Raw genomic sequence first — 18436 nt, 5'->3', positions numbered from 1 at the left:
CCACTTCGGACTTGAAGTTACCAAGATGAACTGTGAATGCTGTAGGAACTTGCAGTGGTGCAGTAGGTGGCAGCATTTCATCAAGATCAGTGGGCATGTGGTAACAGTGGTCCCTGGTACAGAAGAGACAAAGTAAATTCACGTATGCTTTTCAGAACTTTTCCCATCAGCTTTAGCAAAACGATTCAAGGAAGCACGGCCAAATTACACTTGTTCCTTGTTTTTCTTAGTTGCCTGCAAAGCTACATGCCTGCTCCATTACATTTCATTTCATTAACAGACCTGATAGAACGGTGTATAAGGAAAAGATACCGTGTCAGAAATCCAGGAGTAACAAATAGTTGGTGTTTCATTGGCTTTTATTTCTGTGGTGGTAGTGTCCATGGGGTGGAACATGTTATGAATCAGGAGAAGCTTTTATCTGAACATTTAAACTGTTACTAAATTGTTTCTTTAATATGATTACATCCAATTTTTGTGCATGGGTCTTTTGTAGAGAGCAGCATTTGCACATTTCCCGGAGTTATATGACTTTGCACTCTCAAATGTAGCTGCAGTAGATACTCGTGATGCACTGGTGAAGTTATTTGGACCCCTTAGGTAAGTTATCAAGTTGAAACTGAAATTGTTTTCAGTATAATTTAATTTTACAGATTTCTAGTCTTTTTTCTTTCTGACTTCTCATGCGTTCTCACATGACTTATCAGTTCCTTCTGAGTTGTCATGGTGCCTTTACTTCTCCTGAATTAGAGAGACAGGGAGATTTTGAGTCCACTAGTAGTGAAAAATAACTTTATTTTTCTTTTTTTTAATTAATGTGAGAAAGAACTAGTATTCTGGAAAATAAACTGGTTGCTTAAAGTAGTTGTAGTAGTAATTAACTTGCAGTAGTTAACCTCTAAGCTGTTTAGTTTATTTTTTTTTTACTGTGTTGTACAAGAACTACAACAGAAATCATAAAATTATGCCACTGTATTGTAAATGCTGTAAGTAAAATGTGAGTAGGTTGTATATTGTCAAAGGCAATGTGTGCTTTGTTGTTTGATTCTGTTTCAGGTACCTGTCTTAAAACAATAGAAAGTATTCATACCTTGCTCTGTTTATTGTAGTTGAGAGGTTCAGCTTACACATTACACTCAAACTTCACTTAAAAGAACGATCCATAAATGTTGGCCTCTGATCAAAACAGATAGTTGGATTTTTTTAAGCTGCAGCAAATGCTCTCTCTGGTTTCAGTTTAAGCGATAGAGGCTTTTCTTTCCTTTTGCTGTGCAGCTCCAACGTTCTCCACCAGGTGGCGTCGTACCTGTGCCTCCTGCCGCCCCTGGCCGAAGGGGAAGACACGACCCACGAAAAGGAGTTTCTGCTGGAGTTGCTGGTAAAGGCATAGTTAATGCTGCTTGTGTTTTTCTTTTGAAAACTCATCTAAATCCAGCAACTACACTTCAGTAAAGTAGTCATTTAGGGCATTCTGCTGAAGCACCCACGAACCACAGCAGTGTTACAGCAGTAAATGGCATACTAAGATGGGGTTTAAAACCATATAAATTAAATATTTGAAAATGCCTATTTATATATATGTAATTTCCATGAGAAACTAATATGTGTGTGTTTGGTGTAATAGTAAAGGCCAGTCAGAAGAGTCTTAGTAATAGTTTTGAGTTCTGGAAAAGTTTTTGCTCCTTATTTAGCAACCTTCTCGCCCCACTTAAAAAAATCTGCTAAAGTAGATCTAAGTATTCAGTACCTATTTAAGTCTCAAACCCATTTGAAATACTCTTTGTTGCACATAATTTCTTTTGATACCTTGGATATTCAAGGTATACAATATTACTGTAGGCTTCTGATCTGATATCAGTATTAAAATGGCATAGCTGGTTTTTAAAATCTGTTTAATAAGCTTATTTTGGGGTTGGTGATTTCTTAAAAAATTGTTCATGTAGTTTTCTAAGACTTAGATGGTAGTGATACGATACCTATCGATGCCATGGAGAGATATTTATTTAATTTTAAAAAAATTATATTTAATTTAAAAAAATATTAAAAGAGAAAATGCAAGTGACCACCAGCAGTCTTATAGATCAAAAGCAGCTTTATTGTTCCTTTTTGACTTAGAGTTTGAAATGCATTTTTTCATTAGGTTTCCCGCCATGAGCGACGAATATCTCAAATTCAGCAACTCAACCAGATGCCTCTTTATCCCACAGAGAAGATTATTTGGGATGAAAATATTGTACCAACCGAATATTATTCTGGAGAAGGTAAGATTAGTACTTCAGTAAATGCTGAACAGAATGGTGAATGCTGCATAAAAAAGGCAGTTCTGATGTCTTATGTTTATTCTGTTCGAGAAACTTATATGCAGTACTTGGTGTCTTCCAGTATCTTATGGTAAGGTCAGGGGGTTTTTTTCAGTTGTGAATCAGGAACTCTGAGATTAAATTGTTAGCAGTTATGTAGTGGATTTAAAGAAAAATAAATCTGTATTTACACAAAGACATTTATTTGCTTCTGGATAACAGGTGTGTTATACTACCAGCTGAGGAACAAGTAGTTACTGTAAGGTGAAACAGGTTGGAAACAGCAACAGAAAAGCTGCTGTCTGTGCTTTGCTTTTAAGTATAAGGGGGGAGAAAGGGTGGTAATGAGAGGAAATTAACCCTAATTATCTTACTCATATTTCAAAGTAGAAGTGTACACATAGTCACTAGAGGGTAGCGTATGCACTCTTAAATTCAGAACCTACTGTTCTTGCTTAATGTGCTTATGATAAAGGAAGCAAACTGCAGGTATTGCAAACAAGGAATTGTGTAATTTTAAGCTTTGCAATATACAGCACACGTATTTTTGTCTAGCTACTTTTAAAAATTTTTGTTTTAATGCACATCATGAGAAGTTTCATTAGGAATGTGAAAAATTTAATTTGGAGTTAAATTAATATGGAAATCTTGTATAGCAATGTATATCTTCAAAGAGATATACATTTATATATATGCATATATATATGTGTAATATGTACTATAAAGCATATTTCAGGTTTTAGCAGTGACTATTCCATACATACCCTTCTCCATGTAGTTTTGATTCAGAGGGTTTTTTGGGTAGTTATAAGCTTTCAGTTCAGCTGCTTAGCATAAATTAGTTTTTTTGGATGAATTCTCTGCGAAGCAAATATTGAGAAGAAAGAGATGACCCCTTTAGATAGGCAGAGTTATAGGCAACAAAGGACATTTTTCCAAACTGATATGATACAAATGTATGTGTTAGAGTAGAGGAGGAAAGGGAGGGAGGAGGAGAAACAACACAGTGCAGAAACAGGTGTGATGAGCTGGTCTGACTTTTTAATAATGCGTGAAATGTAATTTTGGCAAGTAACAGTGGTTGCTGGTGGAAGCATTTCCTCCTGTGGTGAACTCTTTTGCAATTATTGTATTGATGGCACTATTGTGAAGTAGTTCTGTTGCCGTCAAACTATTACAAATATTTTTCTATTTTGCTTCTCTTAGTTTAGTTTACACTTTCTCTTTTTAATCTAATTCTCCAATCCTGGTTTCAAACAAAACAGTTTTGCTTTTGTGGTCTTGAAAGGTTTTTGTGTTCTTAAATCTAGCTTGATTACTTTGGTCTAAAATTTAAGTAGGAGTAATTTAATCCAAGAATGATAGGAGTTTTGGGGTTTTTTTCTCTTATGAAATGGGGGAAGAATATCTGTCTAATAAATACTGTGCAGCCTTAAAGAGGTGTTTCTTCACATTCTGCCCTTTGTGCATATAACTAGCTTTACAGGACAGGGTTTGTTACTTGGTGTTGGGAAATGTGTTAAAGTATTTTATCACCATCAGGCTTTCCAGAATAGAAATTACTGTGTTCTGTCACCTCTTCACTGCTGTTGTATCTCAGTGCATGTGAAAGCCAATATGTAGTACCTATACCAGTGAAAGGTTTCAACAATAATATTGCAAGTTACAAAAGTGTGATGCTTTCACAGGTCTGGAACGTAGGTTTTCAAACTGAAATATTAGTCCAGTAATGAGTAACTTACAAGAATTTTTATTGTGAAAAATTTGCGTCTAAGTCTACCCTAAAAAGCTGCAAGCTTCAGGACCTGTCTAGTTGTTCTAATACTCCTTGTGTAGTTAGATCTAATCTTCCTGTGTTTGTCATTCTCGTAAAAAACCTAAAACATTAACAGAAACTTTTGAGAAGAGTTGTGTATTAAAATTTGATTTCTTGACTTAAAACTTTTTTCTACATTAATGGGTTTTGTGGCTTCTAATAAACATAAACCATGGGAATTGGGGAATTGTTGGATAATGCATGGGGTTTTGTAGTTAATGAGCCTTTTTCATCACTATTTAATGCTAGCCTAATTGTTGCATTCCCAAAGTACCGTTATTTTGCCCTGCATTTGATTTTCATAAAATCAATTTTGTTGTAGTCTGAATACAGGGATGGATTTAATATTTAAATATGTCACTGTATTACTGCTAGAAGGATGAAGGTTCCTTCAGTCTTGTGCAGGTTAATTTAGAGAGAACCTGAAATATAGGTACTTTTTAGAGGCATGTATTGATTAAAAGGGGTAGTTCTTAGAATCTTGCAGGATAACAACTATGGCAGTTATAGAACAGTGCATGCATGTATGTATGAATTCATAGAAACATTGTATTAACTCATCTTCTTTGTGTTTATTCATCAAATACCTCTCCCCTTCCACCCTTAAACCTTTAGGCTGTCTTGCACTTCCCAAGTTGAATCTGCAGTTTCTGACTCTTCATGACTACCTGCTGAGGAACTTCAATCTTTTCCGCTTAGAGTCTACCTATGAAATCAGACAGGACATTGAAGATAGTGTCAGTAGGATGAAACCATGGTAATATTTATTAACTGCAAACCAGTCAGTTCAATTCTAATCAAAGTGCATTCGAGAATGAATAACTGATATTGTGTGTATACTAAATATATTACTATGCTTAAAATTATTACACAGATACTGTGTTTTATACTTACTCCTTCTATAAGGTATTGCCATCCCAAAGGATGAGATTTTGAGGAGGTGTGGATATGTATCCCTGTAGGGGGGTTAAAGGCGGTATGTTGGATGCCAACAACTTGGCATAAGAGTTAGTTTTCCATAAGTACTAAGCCTTGGCTGACATTACAAAACATGGAAACTTACCATCTCAGCTCCTCTGGTTTGTGACAGGGGTTCCTGAGTATTCTTGAATTTGCCATCTGCCACATTTTAATCCTCTTTAGATTTCAAGGGTTCGTTTGGTGTGCTATCTTTTATACTCAGTAGTTGCATTTTGTTATATTCCCTTTTTCTTCTCTCTCTGTGAGTTGTTTTGTTGGTTTTTTTTGGTTGGTTGGTTGGTTTTTTTATAATGCTAGCATAAGTTGCCTTTGTTTCTTGAAATATAAGTCAGTTCGTGTTATGCATCAGTTCTAAAATGCAGGATTATGTGAATCTAATTCAGTAGCATGTGAAATTAAGTATTCTGCTTTTGTCTTAGAACTTACTGTGAGGTAAATTGTTTCACACTTTAAAAAAAGAACTGAATATGTTATCAGATAATGACTAACAAAACTTTGGGGTTTATTTCTTAGGTTATCAGAATATGGAGGTGTGGTCTTTGGTGGATGGGCTAGGATGGCACAACCCATTGTGTCTTTCACAGTGGTGGAGGTGGCAAAGCCCAATATTGGTGAAAACTGGCCCATGCGAGTACGAGCAGATGTCACAATTAATTTGAATGTCCGAGATAACATCAAAGACGAATGGGAAGGTATTTATGTTCTTTGAAGAAAAGTGCTTAAAATAGGTGCTCATCAAAATACATTTTGATGTAATCTTATTTGTAGGAAAAGGGGGTTTTAATCCAAGGTACAGTTATGTCAATCCTAATACACTATTTAGAAGTCAGTTACTCAAATTCCAAGTCTTAAGAAGTTTATACTTTACTAAAGTGAAGACTGAAATTATTAAAGTACTTAGATGTCTGTTGGCAACTGAATGTAACTGATGTCATTCAGTTACTAACTGTAGAATTCTGTCCTTTACAGGGAATGTGGAAAGTTAACATTTTAAATTAATACATATGCTAATAATGTAGCACTGAAAGTATGGGAAATAAGGTATCTGTCTCATACACAAGTGGAGAGAACAGACTTTAATTTAATTCAAACCAGTGCATTTGAGTAGTTTTCAGTATATTTGACTGTTATGAAGTGTTGATGGTACCAAATACTATTTCTTATAAGTATCCACAGATGACAGTTCTTTTGCTTGGGGATTTGAACTTTAGTTGACCGTGTTGGCAAGTGGCATAGAGGCATGCACTTGTATTATCAGTAAATGTCACTCCCTTCTCTTTTGTTAGAGAAACCTGATAAATATGCTGGAACTGCAGCTGCATGGTGTGATTACAGGTCATGTAGCACAAATACTAAAGCAGGAGTGTGTGATAAATAAGCAGATACAAGTTTGGGAATGTAGATTTCTAATTAAGTAGAAAATCTAGGAGGATGGCAGCAGAATTCACTGCACTGAAGTGGTGCACCTAGCTAGTGCACCTAGTGTATTCTATTTTATATATATATATATATATATATAAGAAATGGATAAGGGAAATGCCATTCAATCAAATCACTGAATATTCCTTTGGGAATCAGGTCTGCGTAAACATGATGTCTGCTTTTTGATTACGGTACGTCCCATGCAACCTTATGGCACCAAGTTTGACCGACGACAACCTTTTGTTGAGCAGACTGGTCTGGTGTATGTCAGAGGCTGTGAAATTCAGGGCATGTTGGATGAGAAAGGGCGTGTTATTGAAGAAGGTATGATATACCAAAGCTTTTTTTCTCTCTTTATTTTTTCATTTTTAACAGCTTAGTTGTTAACTTTCTTCTCTGTTAAGGAATGCTCATTGAATTAATTACCTACTTGGAAAAAACCAAGCAAATTCCATAAGCAGCCTGGAAAAGGTTAACTAGTTTCCTCTGGTAAAATCTGATGTAGTTACATTAATTAAATAAATGCGGTATGTTTTTGTTTTAGGAATAAAATAGATTATATTCAAAAACTATTAGAATAATGCAATGAAAATGTTTCTACTGCTGTGCAGAAATTAGTTGCATCATGTAAATTTGCCTAAATTTAATCTGAGGAACAACTGTGGATCACTTATTTGAATGGTAATCTGCTTTTAGCACTAATTCAAATTCTAATCTTTCTGTTTCATTACGGGCAGGACCTGAACCCAAACCAAGACTTAAAGGTGATTGCAGAACATACAGAGTATTTCTAGACCCAAACCAGTATCAACAAGACATGACCAATACAATCCAAAATGGAGCAGAAGATGTTTATGAGACATTTAATATAATAATGAGAAGAAAGCCAAAAGAAAACAATTTCAAGGTAAGGTACTTGCTCTTTGAGTTTTAGGTAAGAGTTTGTCTGAATATGCCAGCAGTACTGAGACTTGTTTATTTTTGATGCATGTAGTTAAGCTTTTCAGGTAACGTTGCATCCCTTTAGTAAACTACAGCATGTCAGCTGGTGATAACCTTCCCCTACAGATAACTGTTGAACTAACTGAAAATCAGAACACTGCTTCTTCGCCTAAGTATATAATGAAACATTAGTTTATAATTTCGGTCCTGTAACAGGAAGCCTACAGATTTGGCCTTTTGGGTTAAGCAGGTATGTGGTTTTTGTTACCTGATGTAATAGCAAAAGGAATATTGAAAAATGTGAAAAAAGGGTGGGAGAAGGAGTAGCTACTCAAAAGGTTAAAGAACCTGTTAGTTTTTGGGAGCATCACTGGATCAATTTCTTATTGGGTATTGGAATGTGTCAGATCAAGGGCAGCTCTGCAGGGAAGCACTTGGAGGTACTGGTGGATGAAAACCTTGACATGAGCAAACAGTGTGTACTCATAGCCCAGAAAGCTAACTGAATCTTGGGCTGCATCACAAGAAGCGTGGCCAGCAGGTCAAGGGAGGTGTGGACCTGTTGGAGTGACCTCAGAGGAGGGACGTGAAGGTGATCGGAGGGGTGGAGCACCTCTCCTTTGAGGAAAGCCTGAGAGAGTTTGGGTTGTTTAGCCTGCAGAAGAGAAGGCTCCAGGGAGATCTTATTGCACTCTTTCAGTAAGGGGGTTTATAAGGAAGGCAGACTTTTTAATAGCAGTAGTACAAGGGGTAGTGTTATAAGAAAGCAATATTTTACAATGAGGGTGGTGAAACACTGGAACAGGTTGCCCAGAGAGGTGGTAGATGCCCTATCCCTGGAAATTTTCCAAGTCAGGTTGGACAGGGCTCTGATCAACCCGATCTAGTTGAAGATGTCTCTGCTCATTGTAAGAGAGTTGGGCTAGATGAGCTTTAAAGATCCCTTCCTACAAATACCATTCCATGATTCAGCCTCAACAGTGCTGAGCAGAAAGAAAGGAGCCACCTCCCTTGACCTGCTGGGCATCTTAGTAATGCAGCACAAGATACTGTTGGTCTTTTTCACTGTGAGGGTACATAATTTTGTAGACCTAAAAATATTTCTTATTCACTTTCTTTGCTCTTTAGACCTCTGAATCTTTAATGTTCCTTGAGTTTTCCATTACAAAAATACAACACGAATGAAAAACTACCATTCTTTTGGTGCCTTAAAATCATGCATTACATAATTGAAGTGATTTTCATTTTAAAGGATTCTGAAGCAAATTCTGTGTAAATGGATAGGGGCAGGCAGGAAGACATGGACTTCTTTTTTCTCTAACTAGAAAGATATCTCTGGTGTGAAACAGTAGCTTGCAGCCTACTTAGACCATTCTGGTGCCATCCAGCTGTGGATTGGTATATTGAAAGTACTTCATAGAGAGTCCTTTATAAATACATCCAAAAAAACCTCACCAGAACCAGTTGCACATGTTGTGTGTCTGTGGCAAGTTCATTTTACATTATAAGTAAAAGTGCTCTCTCCCAAAGCCTGTTGGTGTACAAGCACTTATAGACGTGTGTTGTCATTCACATACATACTTTGTTGTAGCAAGAGGGAAAGTGCTGCAGTGAATGGTTAAGTTTGTTCAGAATTGCTGTTAGATGTGAATGCAGCTTTCAAATTTGTACTATGTTCTTGCAGTTAATTTACAGGCAACTCCCAATGCAAACCATTCTATGCTGGTTTTTACTCAAGTCTCATGTATTTATTTTTCAAGATAAACTAAGGTATTTCCACATTTATCACATTGCTACCAGTTGAGGTGCATACCTTCCATGTCATTTGCAAACCTTTCTAACTTCATCTGGATAAAAGAAAACAAGATAGTGCTGTGATTAGTTTGGACAACGTATTGAGCGAATAGAAGGCAGCTTGAAGGTTAAAGCTGAGCTTGTAGGAGAGAAGACGAGAACTCTTGTGCAGTCTTAGTAAATTAAGCAGGTGAGATAGCAGAGAAAGTGCATATGCAGTGTGTTTGCTAGAGGTGACACCACCATGTCACTACAATTGGTCAGCAGTGTTAGTTCTTACAAGAACTAATATTACTATTTTTACATGCATAGAAGTTACTTTTGAAAAGGTGAAGCAAAGTTTTTGTGATGTAGAAGGAGCATATTAGCTGTTAGGGACATACTTCTCATGCTTTCCTCTGAGAAACTAATCATTTAGATTTAAAAATACTACCTGAAAAAACCATGCTTTTCTTAGCACAAACGTATCATGCTATACTTAATATTCATTTAAGCCAGAAGTACTTGTTCTCTATTTGCAACAAAAATATAAATATTCTTAATTTATATAGGACTTGTCCATCCATAAGTCTTGAGCCTTTGAAGGAATGGCAGGACCTTCAGGCTTCAGAAGAGCTAAGCTGCCTTCAATTTAGTAACTTCAAAGGGCTATCACAGAATTCACAGCATGTTTGAGATTGGAAGGAATAGATTAGGAGAATGGTTGAGGCTGGAGGGACCTTTGGAGATGATCTAGTCCAAACCCTACTTAAAGCAGAGACAGGTAGTTGCTCAAGATCCTGTGACTTTCTACAGTTGGAATTGGGTATGTCCATTGATGGAGACTACATAACCAGTCTAGACAACCTGTTCCAGTGTTCTATTACCCCTACAGTAAAAACATTTTGATGTATTTAAGTGGAATTTCCTGTATCTCCATTTACGTCCATTGCCCCGTCCTTTTACAGGGCACTACTGAACAGACTCTAGTTCCACTGTCCTTACTTCCTCCCATCACTTTTTTTTTATGCAAAGTGATAAAATTCTCTGTCACCCCATGAGTCTCCTCTTCTTGGAGCTAAACAATCCCAGCTCTCTCAACTTCTCATACAACAGATTCACCAATCCCTTAATCATCTTAGTGGCTCTTACTCATTCCATTATGTCTATGTCTGTTGTCCTGGGGAGCCTAGCGTTGGACACAGCACTCCAGATGCTGAGTAAAGGGAAGAAATCAGGACTCTCACATTACTTGATTCTGTGAATGATAAACTCAAGCAAGAAAAGGGCAGAGAATCCTACCCTTTGGAGATGGATATGTAAATGTAGACTATCAGAACAAAATTCCGTACTTTGATTTGACTGATTATTCTTTTACAAGATTGGCATTTGGAGATTCTGTATTATATTCTGGTCTGGACTGCTGATGCACTGTGATTGCCATCCATTTGTGTCCATGTTTGCTGGCATGTTGTTGTGCTCCAGGTTAAGCTATAAACTGCCCGGAGCAGTTACATTTTTATTTAAGACTTTTTAAAACCCTTTTGGTTCGTTATAACCTCTAATTAGTGTCCAGAGAAAGAGTCACACACTATTCTCTAAGAGAAATTCTTTTTAATTTAGTGAGAAAAAAAAAAGATATTTTGGTGAAAGGTTTTTACAGGAGTAAAATACAACCAAGAAAAAGTATTTCACTAAAACATTCAGCACAAAGACCCATTCCACAGGAAACACCCACTAAAACAATCCATATACCAGCTTTAGTGAAACATAGTTCATTGGTTTTAAGTTACCCACAAGAGAAGGAAAAGAGTAAAAGAAGAAAACAGATTAAAAGGAATAAAGAAAAGAGAGAGAGAAAGGAGAGAGAATAGTTACCAATAAGATTCAATGATTTACATGGTGCCAGCTGGAGAGGGAGAAGAGAGAAGATCTCATGGAGTCTTGTGTATTTATAGAGTTCAGTTTTCCCTCCCAGGCAGGATGTCCGGTCAGTGCCTTCCAGGCCAGAGTGAGTTGTGCTGTAGCCAGTCACAGGCTGCAGGGGTGTGGTGTGGGCGGGCTGCCAGCCCGGCTGCAGGGCTTATGTGTTTTGATACTGGTGTTTTGATGCATATATACACTGTATATATGGACTCAATGTAACCAAATTAAAGAATGTCAATTAAAAAGTTACATTCTGTCATCTTAGAACAGATTTCATTGGTCTTCAGTATGATTTTTGCTTGGTAAAAAGTCAATCTCTCCAATCCTATTTTTCTGTTTTTTCTAATTTGCAGGCTCTTCTGGAGACTATTAGGAATTTGATGAACACAGATTGTGTGGTTCCTGACTGGCTGCATGACATCATTCTTGGATATGGAGACCCAAGTAGTGCACACTATTCCAAAATGCCAAATCAGATTGCAACTCTGGATTTTAATGACACTTTCCTGTCTATTGATCACTTAAAAGCTAGCTTTCCTGGATACAATGTTAAAGTCACTGTTAACAATCCAGTTCTGCATGTACCTCCCTTCAGGTGATCTCAATATTTCAAGTACTGATCGGGTATTCTTGCTGAAATGTGTTGTCAGGTGAAGTTATGTTCAGGGGTTGAGGGGAGATGCTCTTTCTTTTAAGATATGTTAAGACTTAGACAGTTACATGACAGAGTTAACCATACTACAGTTAGGCTCAAGACCAGCTTCTGTTCTATTCTGTACAAAAATGCATCAGAGCATTGCTTGTAGATCAGCCTATGGAATATATGGGAGAAGCAAAAGTAGGAGATAGAATCAAGACACGTAGTATTCACTTCTGTAGTATTCACTTCTGCATTATGTTATCTAGCCTCCTCAGGGTCAGCCTAAAGAATTTTAATTACATATTTTCCTTATATGTCTCATTAAAGCAAGCTAAGAACAGGAATTTCAACATCAGTTAAAATTTGAGCTTTTGGAAACACCATTTACGCAAAACAAGGGGTTAAGTCTGAAATCCCGTATTGCTTATTTTATTTTAGAAATGGTTTCTGAAATAAGATGCCTGCCTTTGTGACAACTAAGTGTCATCTACACCTTTTGTTTCGGTGGTGCTGTTTGGAGACTCAACAGTTCTGTCTCTCCTGGTGCACCTCCTTGAACTTTGGCAAATGAGTTTCACAATGCATAGTACTGGAGAACAGGTTCTTCAGCTAAAGAAACTGTATCTTTTTCTCACTTATAAGTTAATGAGAAGTGAAATATGTTTCCTTTTGAAGGAATGGATTTGGGGTGGGAAAAGATGTCTTTCCCGTGCACCAGTCCATCTTTTATCATGGCTAAATTGAATCTTGAAAAGCATGGAGGTAATCTTCCATGCTTTTTTTGGAAACACTGCATGAAGAATTTGTATGGAGAAGGCACTAACACTATATAATGATGTAAAAGTAGTCTGAAGTTATCAAGAAAAGATCTCACAATTTTCTTCAATGATTTAGTGTTCATTTTCAGTTCGTAGATTAAGACAGATATTGCTCTTTATGAAGAGCTATTGCTCTTTGTACTGCTGCATTTGTCCTGTAAAGAAACTAAGAGATTTACTGTTACAGATATCTTCATTTTTGTCTGGAGATAGTTGAATAGGCATTGGGATTCCTTCACCTGTGATTTGTTTCTGAATTAGAGAAGCTTGCTAACATATACAGACAGCTATAAAAAATTGAAATGGGAGGATAAAAGGCTTCATGTTTTGGGCCAATTTAGAACATTGACACATCTTTTTCCAGCTGGCTCTCAGCACTGCTCCTGGATTTCAAGCTATGAAAATAGTGCTTTTGACATACTTTTTGTCTAATCAGCTTCATCAGTTTATTTTTAATTTCTTTTCTTTATCCTCATTAGTACTTGGTTTTTGTATTTGCAAAGTATTTACAGCAAGTATTTGCTGCTGCAAGTATTTGCAGCACTTGTTTCTTAATTGTGTGAAAGTTTGTCTTAATGGTGATAAAGAAATATTTCTGTATAAACTTTCAAGACAGTCTGTGTTGTATTAAACACATTTAAGTGTAACCTTAAGTTATGTGTTACAGGATAACTTTCCCAATAAAGGGAGGTAAAGGAACAAAAAGAAAAGAGGATGGAAATGAAGAAAACTCTGAAGAAGCTAAAACACTGATTGTAGAGCCTCATGTCATTCCAAACAGGGGACCATATCCATATAATCAACCAAAACGGTAATAAATGGATGACAACTTATTTTAAAATAATAACACATGCATAGCAGTTCATATTCAGAAATGAGACTGATTTGTTTTATATTTAAATGAAACTATTCTATTATCCCCTCTCTATTAAAAAATTGACTTGAAGAACAGAGAGAAATACTGTCTGTTAGTATTTTTTTGTCTCAGGATTTTGAATATTAGGAAAATCATACCTAAATAATTTTACAGCATTCTCTGCAAATAATAAATAAAAGACAAGCAGTCTTTTAGATGGGATAAATTTGTTGTCACATGGACAACATGATTTATTATCTTGCTTAGAAATTGCAAGACTGTTGTGTCTATAAAGAAGATAGTTGCAATGTTGATTTAATTTATGCAAGAGTTTGTAAGTGTGTAGTTCTGGAGTGATTTAGCCAATAATTTAAATAAAACTTGTTAAAACAATTGCTTTTATCAAAACTTTTGGCAAAGTCTATCAGTTATCTGATCTTGTTTTGCTTTGTTACAGCAATACTATTCAATTTACCCATACTCAGATTGAAGCTATACGTGCGGGAATGCAGCCTGGACTAACTATGGTATTTTTAGGGATTCTGTTATCTTATTTATTTAATTCTGGCTTTAGGTAAATTCAGTTGTAGATTTTTGAGTAAATAAAAGAAATGAGCTCTCTTTTTTTTTCCCCCCTGTTCTTTATGTCTGTGTTACGTGACTCTTTTTCAGTTGCGTGTGTCTTGGTGCTCTTTTCACTGTTTCCCCCATGTTCAGCCGGTTCTGAGGCTAAACTACCTTTTTTCTTTGAGGAGGTCTGTTTCCATGGGTAGTGGAACCAATCAATACTTCATATGCTGGATTACCATATTCCTTTTAGTCAGGAATCTCCCTAACTAGTCTGAATGAGTCTTTTATGATACATTGTATTTGGTCTTGAAGTTCAGCAAAACCAGGAAGCAATGTATATTGTCAATACAGTTTGAGATTGTTCTGAGTTTTTTTCCCAGCTGACGAAATGTTTTTTATTGTGCAGTATTCTGATAATGTATTGATTTTTGTTTGGCTTTAATTTTTTTAATTGTGTTTCATTTTAGGTAGTGGGTCCACCAGGTACTGGAAAAACTGATGTAGCAGTGCAGATAATATCCAATCTTTATCATAATTTCCCAGAACAACGAACTCTTATAGTTACTCACTCTAATCAGGTAAAGTGTCAATCATGTGTGAAATTTTCTTGTAATTACAATCTATAAGAGCAGTAGGTATTGAAATTAGTAGTTTTGGGATTGCAGTTGTCTCTTAACAATGAAAGCTCGAGTTGGCTTGTGTGTAGTTTTGCTAGTTTCATGATGTGAAATTAAATTTTTGAATTTGAGGTATGTAGTTTTGAGGTATTTATCGGAAGTTTTTAATACATTTAACTGATTGGAGGTAGAAATTAGAAACTATTTTGAGAAAGTCTCTGCTCAGTTCTTACAGTTGCACGTTCGGTGTGTGCATGCCAGATTTTGCTAATTAACTTTCTCATACACTGGTTGCTCTGTGCTTCATGCTCCTAAGGGAAGGCCTCTTCAGCTGATTGTTTGCTTCCCATTCATAAGAGATTGAGTCTAACTGCTATTTCTCAAGTATATATAAACTAAAAAAAATAATGTTAAAAGTCTTAAAGATTCTTACTCTAAATTTCCCGCTCTACTTTGCACTGTGTCACCTCACCTTGAGTACTGTGTGCAGTTTTGGGCACCACAATATAAAAAAGACATTAAGCTATTAGAGAGCATCCAGAGGAGGGCTACAAGGATGGTGAAGGATCTGGAGGAGAAGCCGTATGAGAAGCAGCTGAGGGACTTAATCTGTTCAGCCTGGAGAAGAGGAGACTGAGGGGACCTCATCACAGTAACAACTTCTTTGTGAAGGGATGAGAAGGGGCAGGCACTGATCTCTTCACTCTCATGACCAGTGACAGGACCCACGGAAACAGCATGAAGTTGTGTCAGGGGAGGTTTAGGTTGGATATCAGGAAAAGGTTTTTCACCCAGAGGGTGGCCGAGCACTGGAACAGGCTCTCCAGGGAAGTGGTCACAGCACCAAGCCTGTCTGAGTTCAAGAAGCATTTGGACAATGCTCTCAGGCACATGGTGTGATTCTTGGGGTGTCCTATGCAGGGCCAGGAGATGGACTCAGTGGTCCTGATGGGTCCCTTCCAACTCAGCATATTCTATATTCTATGGAATCTGCATCTGGTTTGGAACAATTTGTTTGAAAACCAGGGTTATCTGTTTCCTGGTCTCCCTAATTATCCTGTATTGTCTAAGTTATGAGCTGTTTTAACTGAAATACCACTTGAAAAACATTTCATCTTTTCTCATCAAAACAGGATCAGGCACTTACACTGTTGATCAAAGAATGGTGTAGGGGGCTTTGCTTTGGTGAGGAATTACAGCCTGGAATAATAAAGGCCAATCTGCAAAGGGCTGTGGGAGAGTGACAGGTAGTAAAGTTTGGAGAAAGAGTTGAGAGCGTGTTTGTTGAGGAGAAGGGGAAGGAAATACTTTGGGGCAGGTAGGAGACTTCTTGCCAGACAAGACTTCTGTGAGGACGTGATCTTGAAATTGTACCTCGGGAAATAAACTGTATCTCAGCAGAATTTGTTCCCTATGCTTTGATGCATGACTTCCAGCTGGAAGTGCAGCTCGCCTATGTTTATTCTTAGTTTCATAACTTGATGATGCAGCACTTACAAAGTTGCTCCTTTGAGATAGACAGTTGCTCCTTTGAGATAGACAATTCCTCTGAATTAGACAGTTGATATTAAGCAATTAGAGAATTGAAGAGTTTAAGGGAGAACACCTTGAAGTATAGTTAAGCAAAATTTATTTATCCAAATGGAATAGTCACAGCACCTGATAGTCAGAACCAGATCATACTCTTCTAGTGCACAGTAAAAGTTAAATTGTTTAAAGTCATCTAACAACAATCAATGTTTACAGTGTGCCTCTTGAGGCAGTTTTTTAAACTGATGGATTTATCAACTAAGTTAACTATGTGATAGAATTAAATTTTAAAATTGTAAAATCCAATTTAATTATTATATAAAGTATGGAAATACAAGAGTGTTAGTAGGCTAATTTCCCTGTTGTCAAGATTAAAAGTTTCAATATTAACTTTGTTTCAACTTCCATTTATACTAAAAGAGGCATAATTTCCTAGCTTGTTTACCAGTGATTCCTCAGTTTTCCTCTGGAAGAGTCTCTGAATCTTCTAAAAACTACCTCTTCTCCTGTTCTTGTCAATCTTTAGGCCTTGAACCAGCTGTTTGAAAAAATCATGGCTCTAGACATTGATGAGCGTCACCTTCTGCGTCTGGGTCACGGAGAAGAGGAATTAGAGACCGAGAAAGATTTCAGCAGGTGAGAAAGGAGGTGCTAATGATAAACTCACTTGCATAAACATTGTAGCAAGATGTGTGTGTTGAATCCACTCTACCTCCCATGTAAATGTGCAAGGAGCTGTGTTTGACAAGTTTTTACCTTTCTCATATTTTTGAATCTCAGTAACACAGGGTACACTAGTTTTCCATACAGGGTTCAGTAATTTTGGTTATTACCTGCTGCAGAAACTGTGCTCCCTTGAGAATCTAAAGGCAGAATCAGGCAGTTGCTTCTTGACAAACTCAACTGCTTGAATAAAAGTAGTCCATTATAATTTTTGGGCTCATATACCTTTTATAGAATTAGTCTGTGAGAGAAGTTAAAATGATAAAGGTAGGTTTTTGGAGCTGCAATTTTTTTTTTGCAAATATGATATCACTTCTATTGTTACAGTGAATGTTACATTAATAAACAAAAAAATGAAATTAAACTTTCTGCTTTTAATTCTTCAGATAAGCAACTTTGAGGCTAAGCAATATTTCATTGATAACATACTGAAATATACATACATAAGGAAAGCTATCAACTCTGTATCAGTATAAAGACTTAAGAATCTTTTCTCCTAAATATTTGTATGTTTGTCAGGTGTTAGTCCAATTGACGTCAGTAGGATTAAACACATTCGTAAGTGTAAGCACGGGTATAATGGTTGTGCACTGGAAATATTTGAACTGTCCAGTACTGGATTCTCATAGCAATACTTTGACTTCATAAGCTGTAGTAAAAATTACATGTAGTCACTAGAAGCTACCCATGTATACATAGTTGAGTATTTAGCAAAATAAATACCTTGTGATTTTTTCTTTTAATTTGAATGCTTTGACATAATCAAATTATTCCAGAAATTTGATAGCCAAAATCTTAGTGATATAATGCCATAGCAAATATTTATTTAGTAATATCCATAGTTTAGTATATTCCTTGAACAGTAGTGCTCATTATTAAAAGGAGTTTTGTTTGAGACACTCTACATTGCTTCTTTTCATATTTTTTCAATGTAACTTTGGACCTATGGGATATTACTGCAGGTGCTACGGGTTCTGGCAGTTTGGGAGGGAGGGGTAAAGGTTGAGGAATATATTTGAAGGTGGGCTGCACTACTGTGAGAAGTTTTTCTCATATGCCTTATGTTTGTTTTTAGGTTGCTTCTGAGTTCATGCTTTTTCTGCATGAGGTTGCTTTTGAGGGCACAATACTGCTTAAGGAATTTGTCCTGCTTGCAAGCTCGGTGTTCCTTTTTTGCACCTTCTGCAAGCACAGCAAAACACAGCAGGGGGTATAAGAACATGAGGTGGAGAGGAGCTGATTAAACTGGTACTGTCACTGAAGCACAAAGGGGATCAGCTAAAGAAAATTTTTTTAGGAATGAATGAATACATAAAAGAGGACATATGACAAATTGTGAGAAATAGGTCACGGGAGGTGTGAGTGGGGAAAAAAAATCTCACAACTGGTTGCAGCCACTTTTAATTATAATGGATTAGAGTTGTTGACAAAGAAAAATAGTTTTGTTCAATACACACAAGGGGGTCTCCAAGCCCCTCGGCTCTCCTTCGGTCCAAGCGAAGGCCTCACCTGTGGACTGCCA

The 18436-nt window shown here is 36.7% G+C and overlaps 1 protein-coding gene and 1 long non-coding RNA gene across 2 annotated transcripts in view; one reads left to right on the top strand and one right to left on the bottom strand.

Annotated features, from left to right (window-relative positions):
- Positions 1 to 18436, top strand: part of AQR (aquarius intron-binding spliceosomal factor) — a 51595-nt gene that overhangs the window by 13914 nt on the left and 19245 nt on the right. Inside the window, exons 13-24 of the mRNA XM_017827368.1 lie at positions 497 to 600; positions 1276 to 1378; positions 2141 to 2261; positions 4732 to 4873; positions 5611 to 5789; positions 6676 to 6843; positions 7257 to 7426; positions 11514 to 11755; positions 13286 to 13429; positions 13932 to 14001; positions 14512 to 14622; positions 16718 to 16827. Coding sequence (XP_017682857.1) covers positions 497 to 600; positions 1276 to 1378; positions 2141 to 2261; positions 4732 to 4873; positions 5611 to 5789; positions 6676 to 6843; positions 7257 to 7426; positions 11514 to 11755; positions 13286 to 13429; positions 13932 to 14001; positions 14512 to 14622; positions 16718 to 16827 — 1664 coding nt within the window. The remainder of the gene's footprint in view (positions 1 to 496; positions 601 to 1275; positions 1379 to 2140; positions 2262 to 4731; positions 4874 to 5610; positions 5790 to 6675; positions 6844 to 7256; positions 7427 to 11513; positions 11756 to 13285; positions 13430 to 13931; positions 14002 to 14511; positions 14623 to 16717; positions 16828 to 18436) is intronic.
- The window catches only part of LOC108503434, a 42591-nt gene that overhangs the window by 20703 nt on the left and 3452 nt on the right, over positions 1 to 18436 (bottom strand). The window lies entirely within an intron of this gene.

This window comes from Lepidothrix coronata, unplaced genomic scaffold (assembly GCF_001604755.1).
Source record: "Lepidothrix coronata isolate B3197 unplaced genomic scaffold, Lepidothrix_coronata-1.0 Scaffold138, whole genome shotgun sequence".
NCBI lineage: Eukaryota > Metazoa > Chordata > Aves > Passeriformes > Pipridae > Lepidothrix > Lepidothrix coronata.
This window is presented reverse-complemented; position numbering and strand designations above follow the sequence as displayed.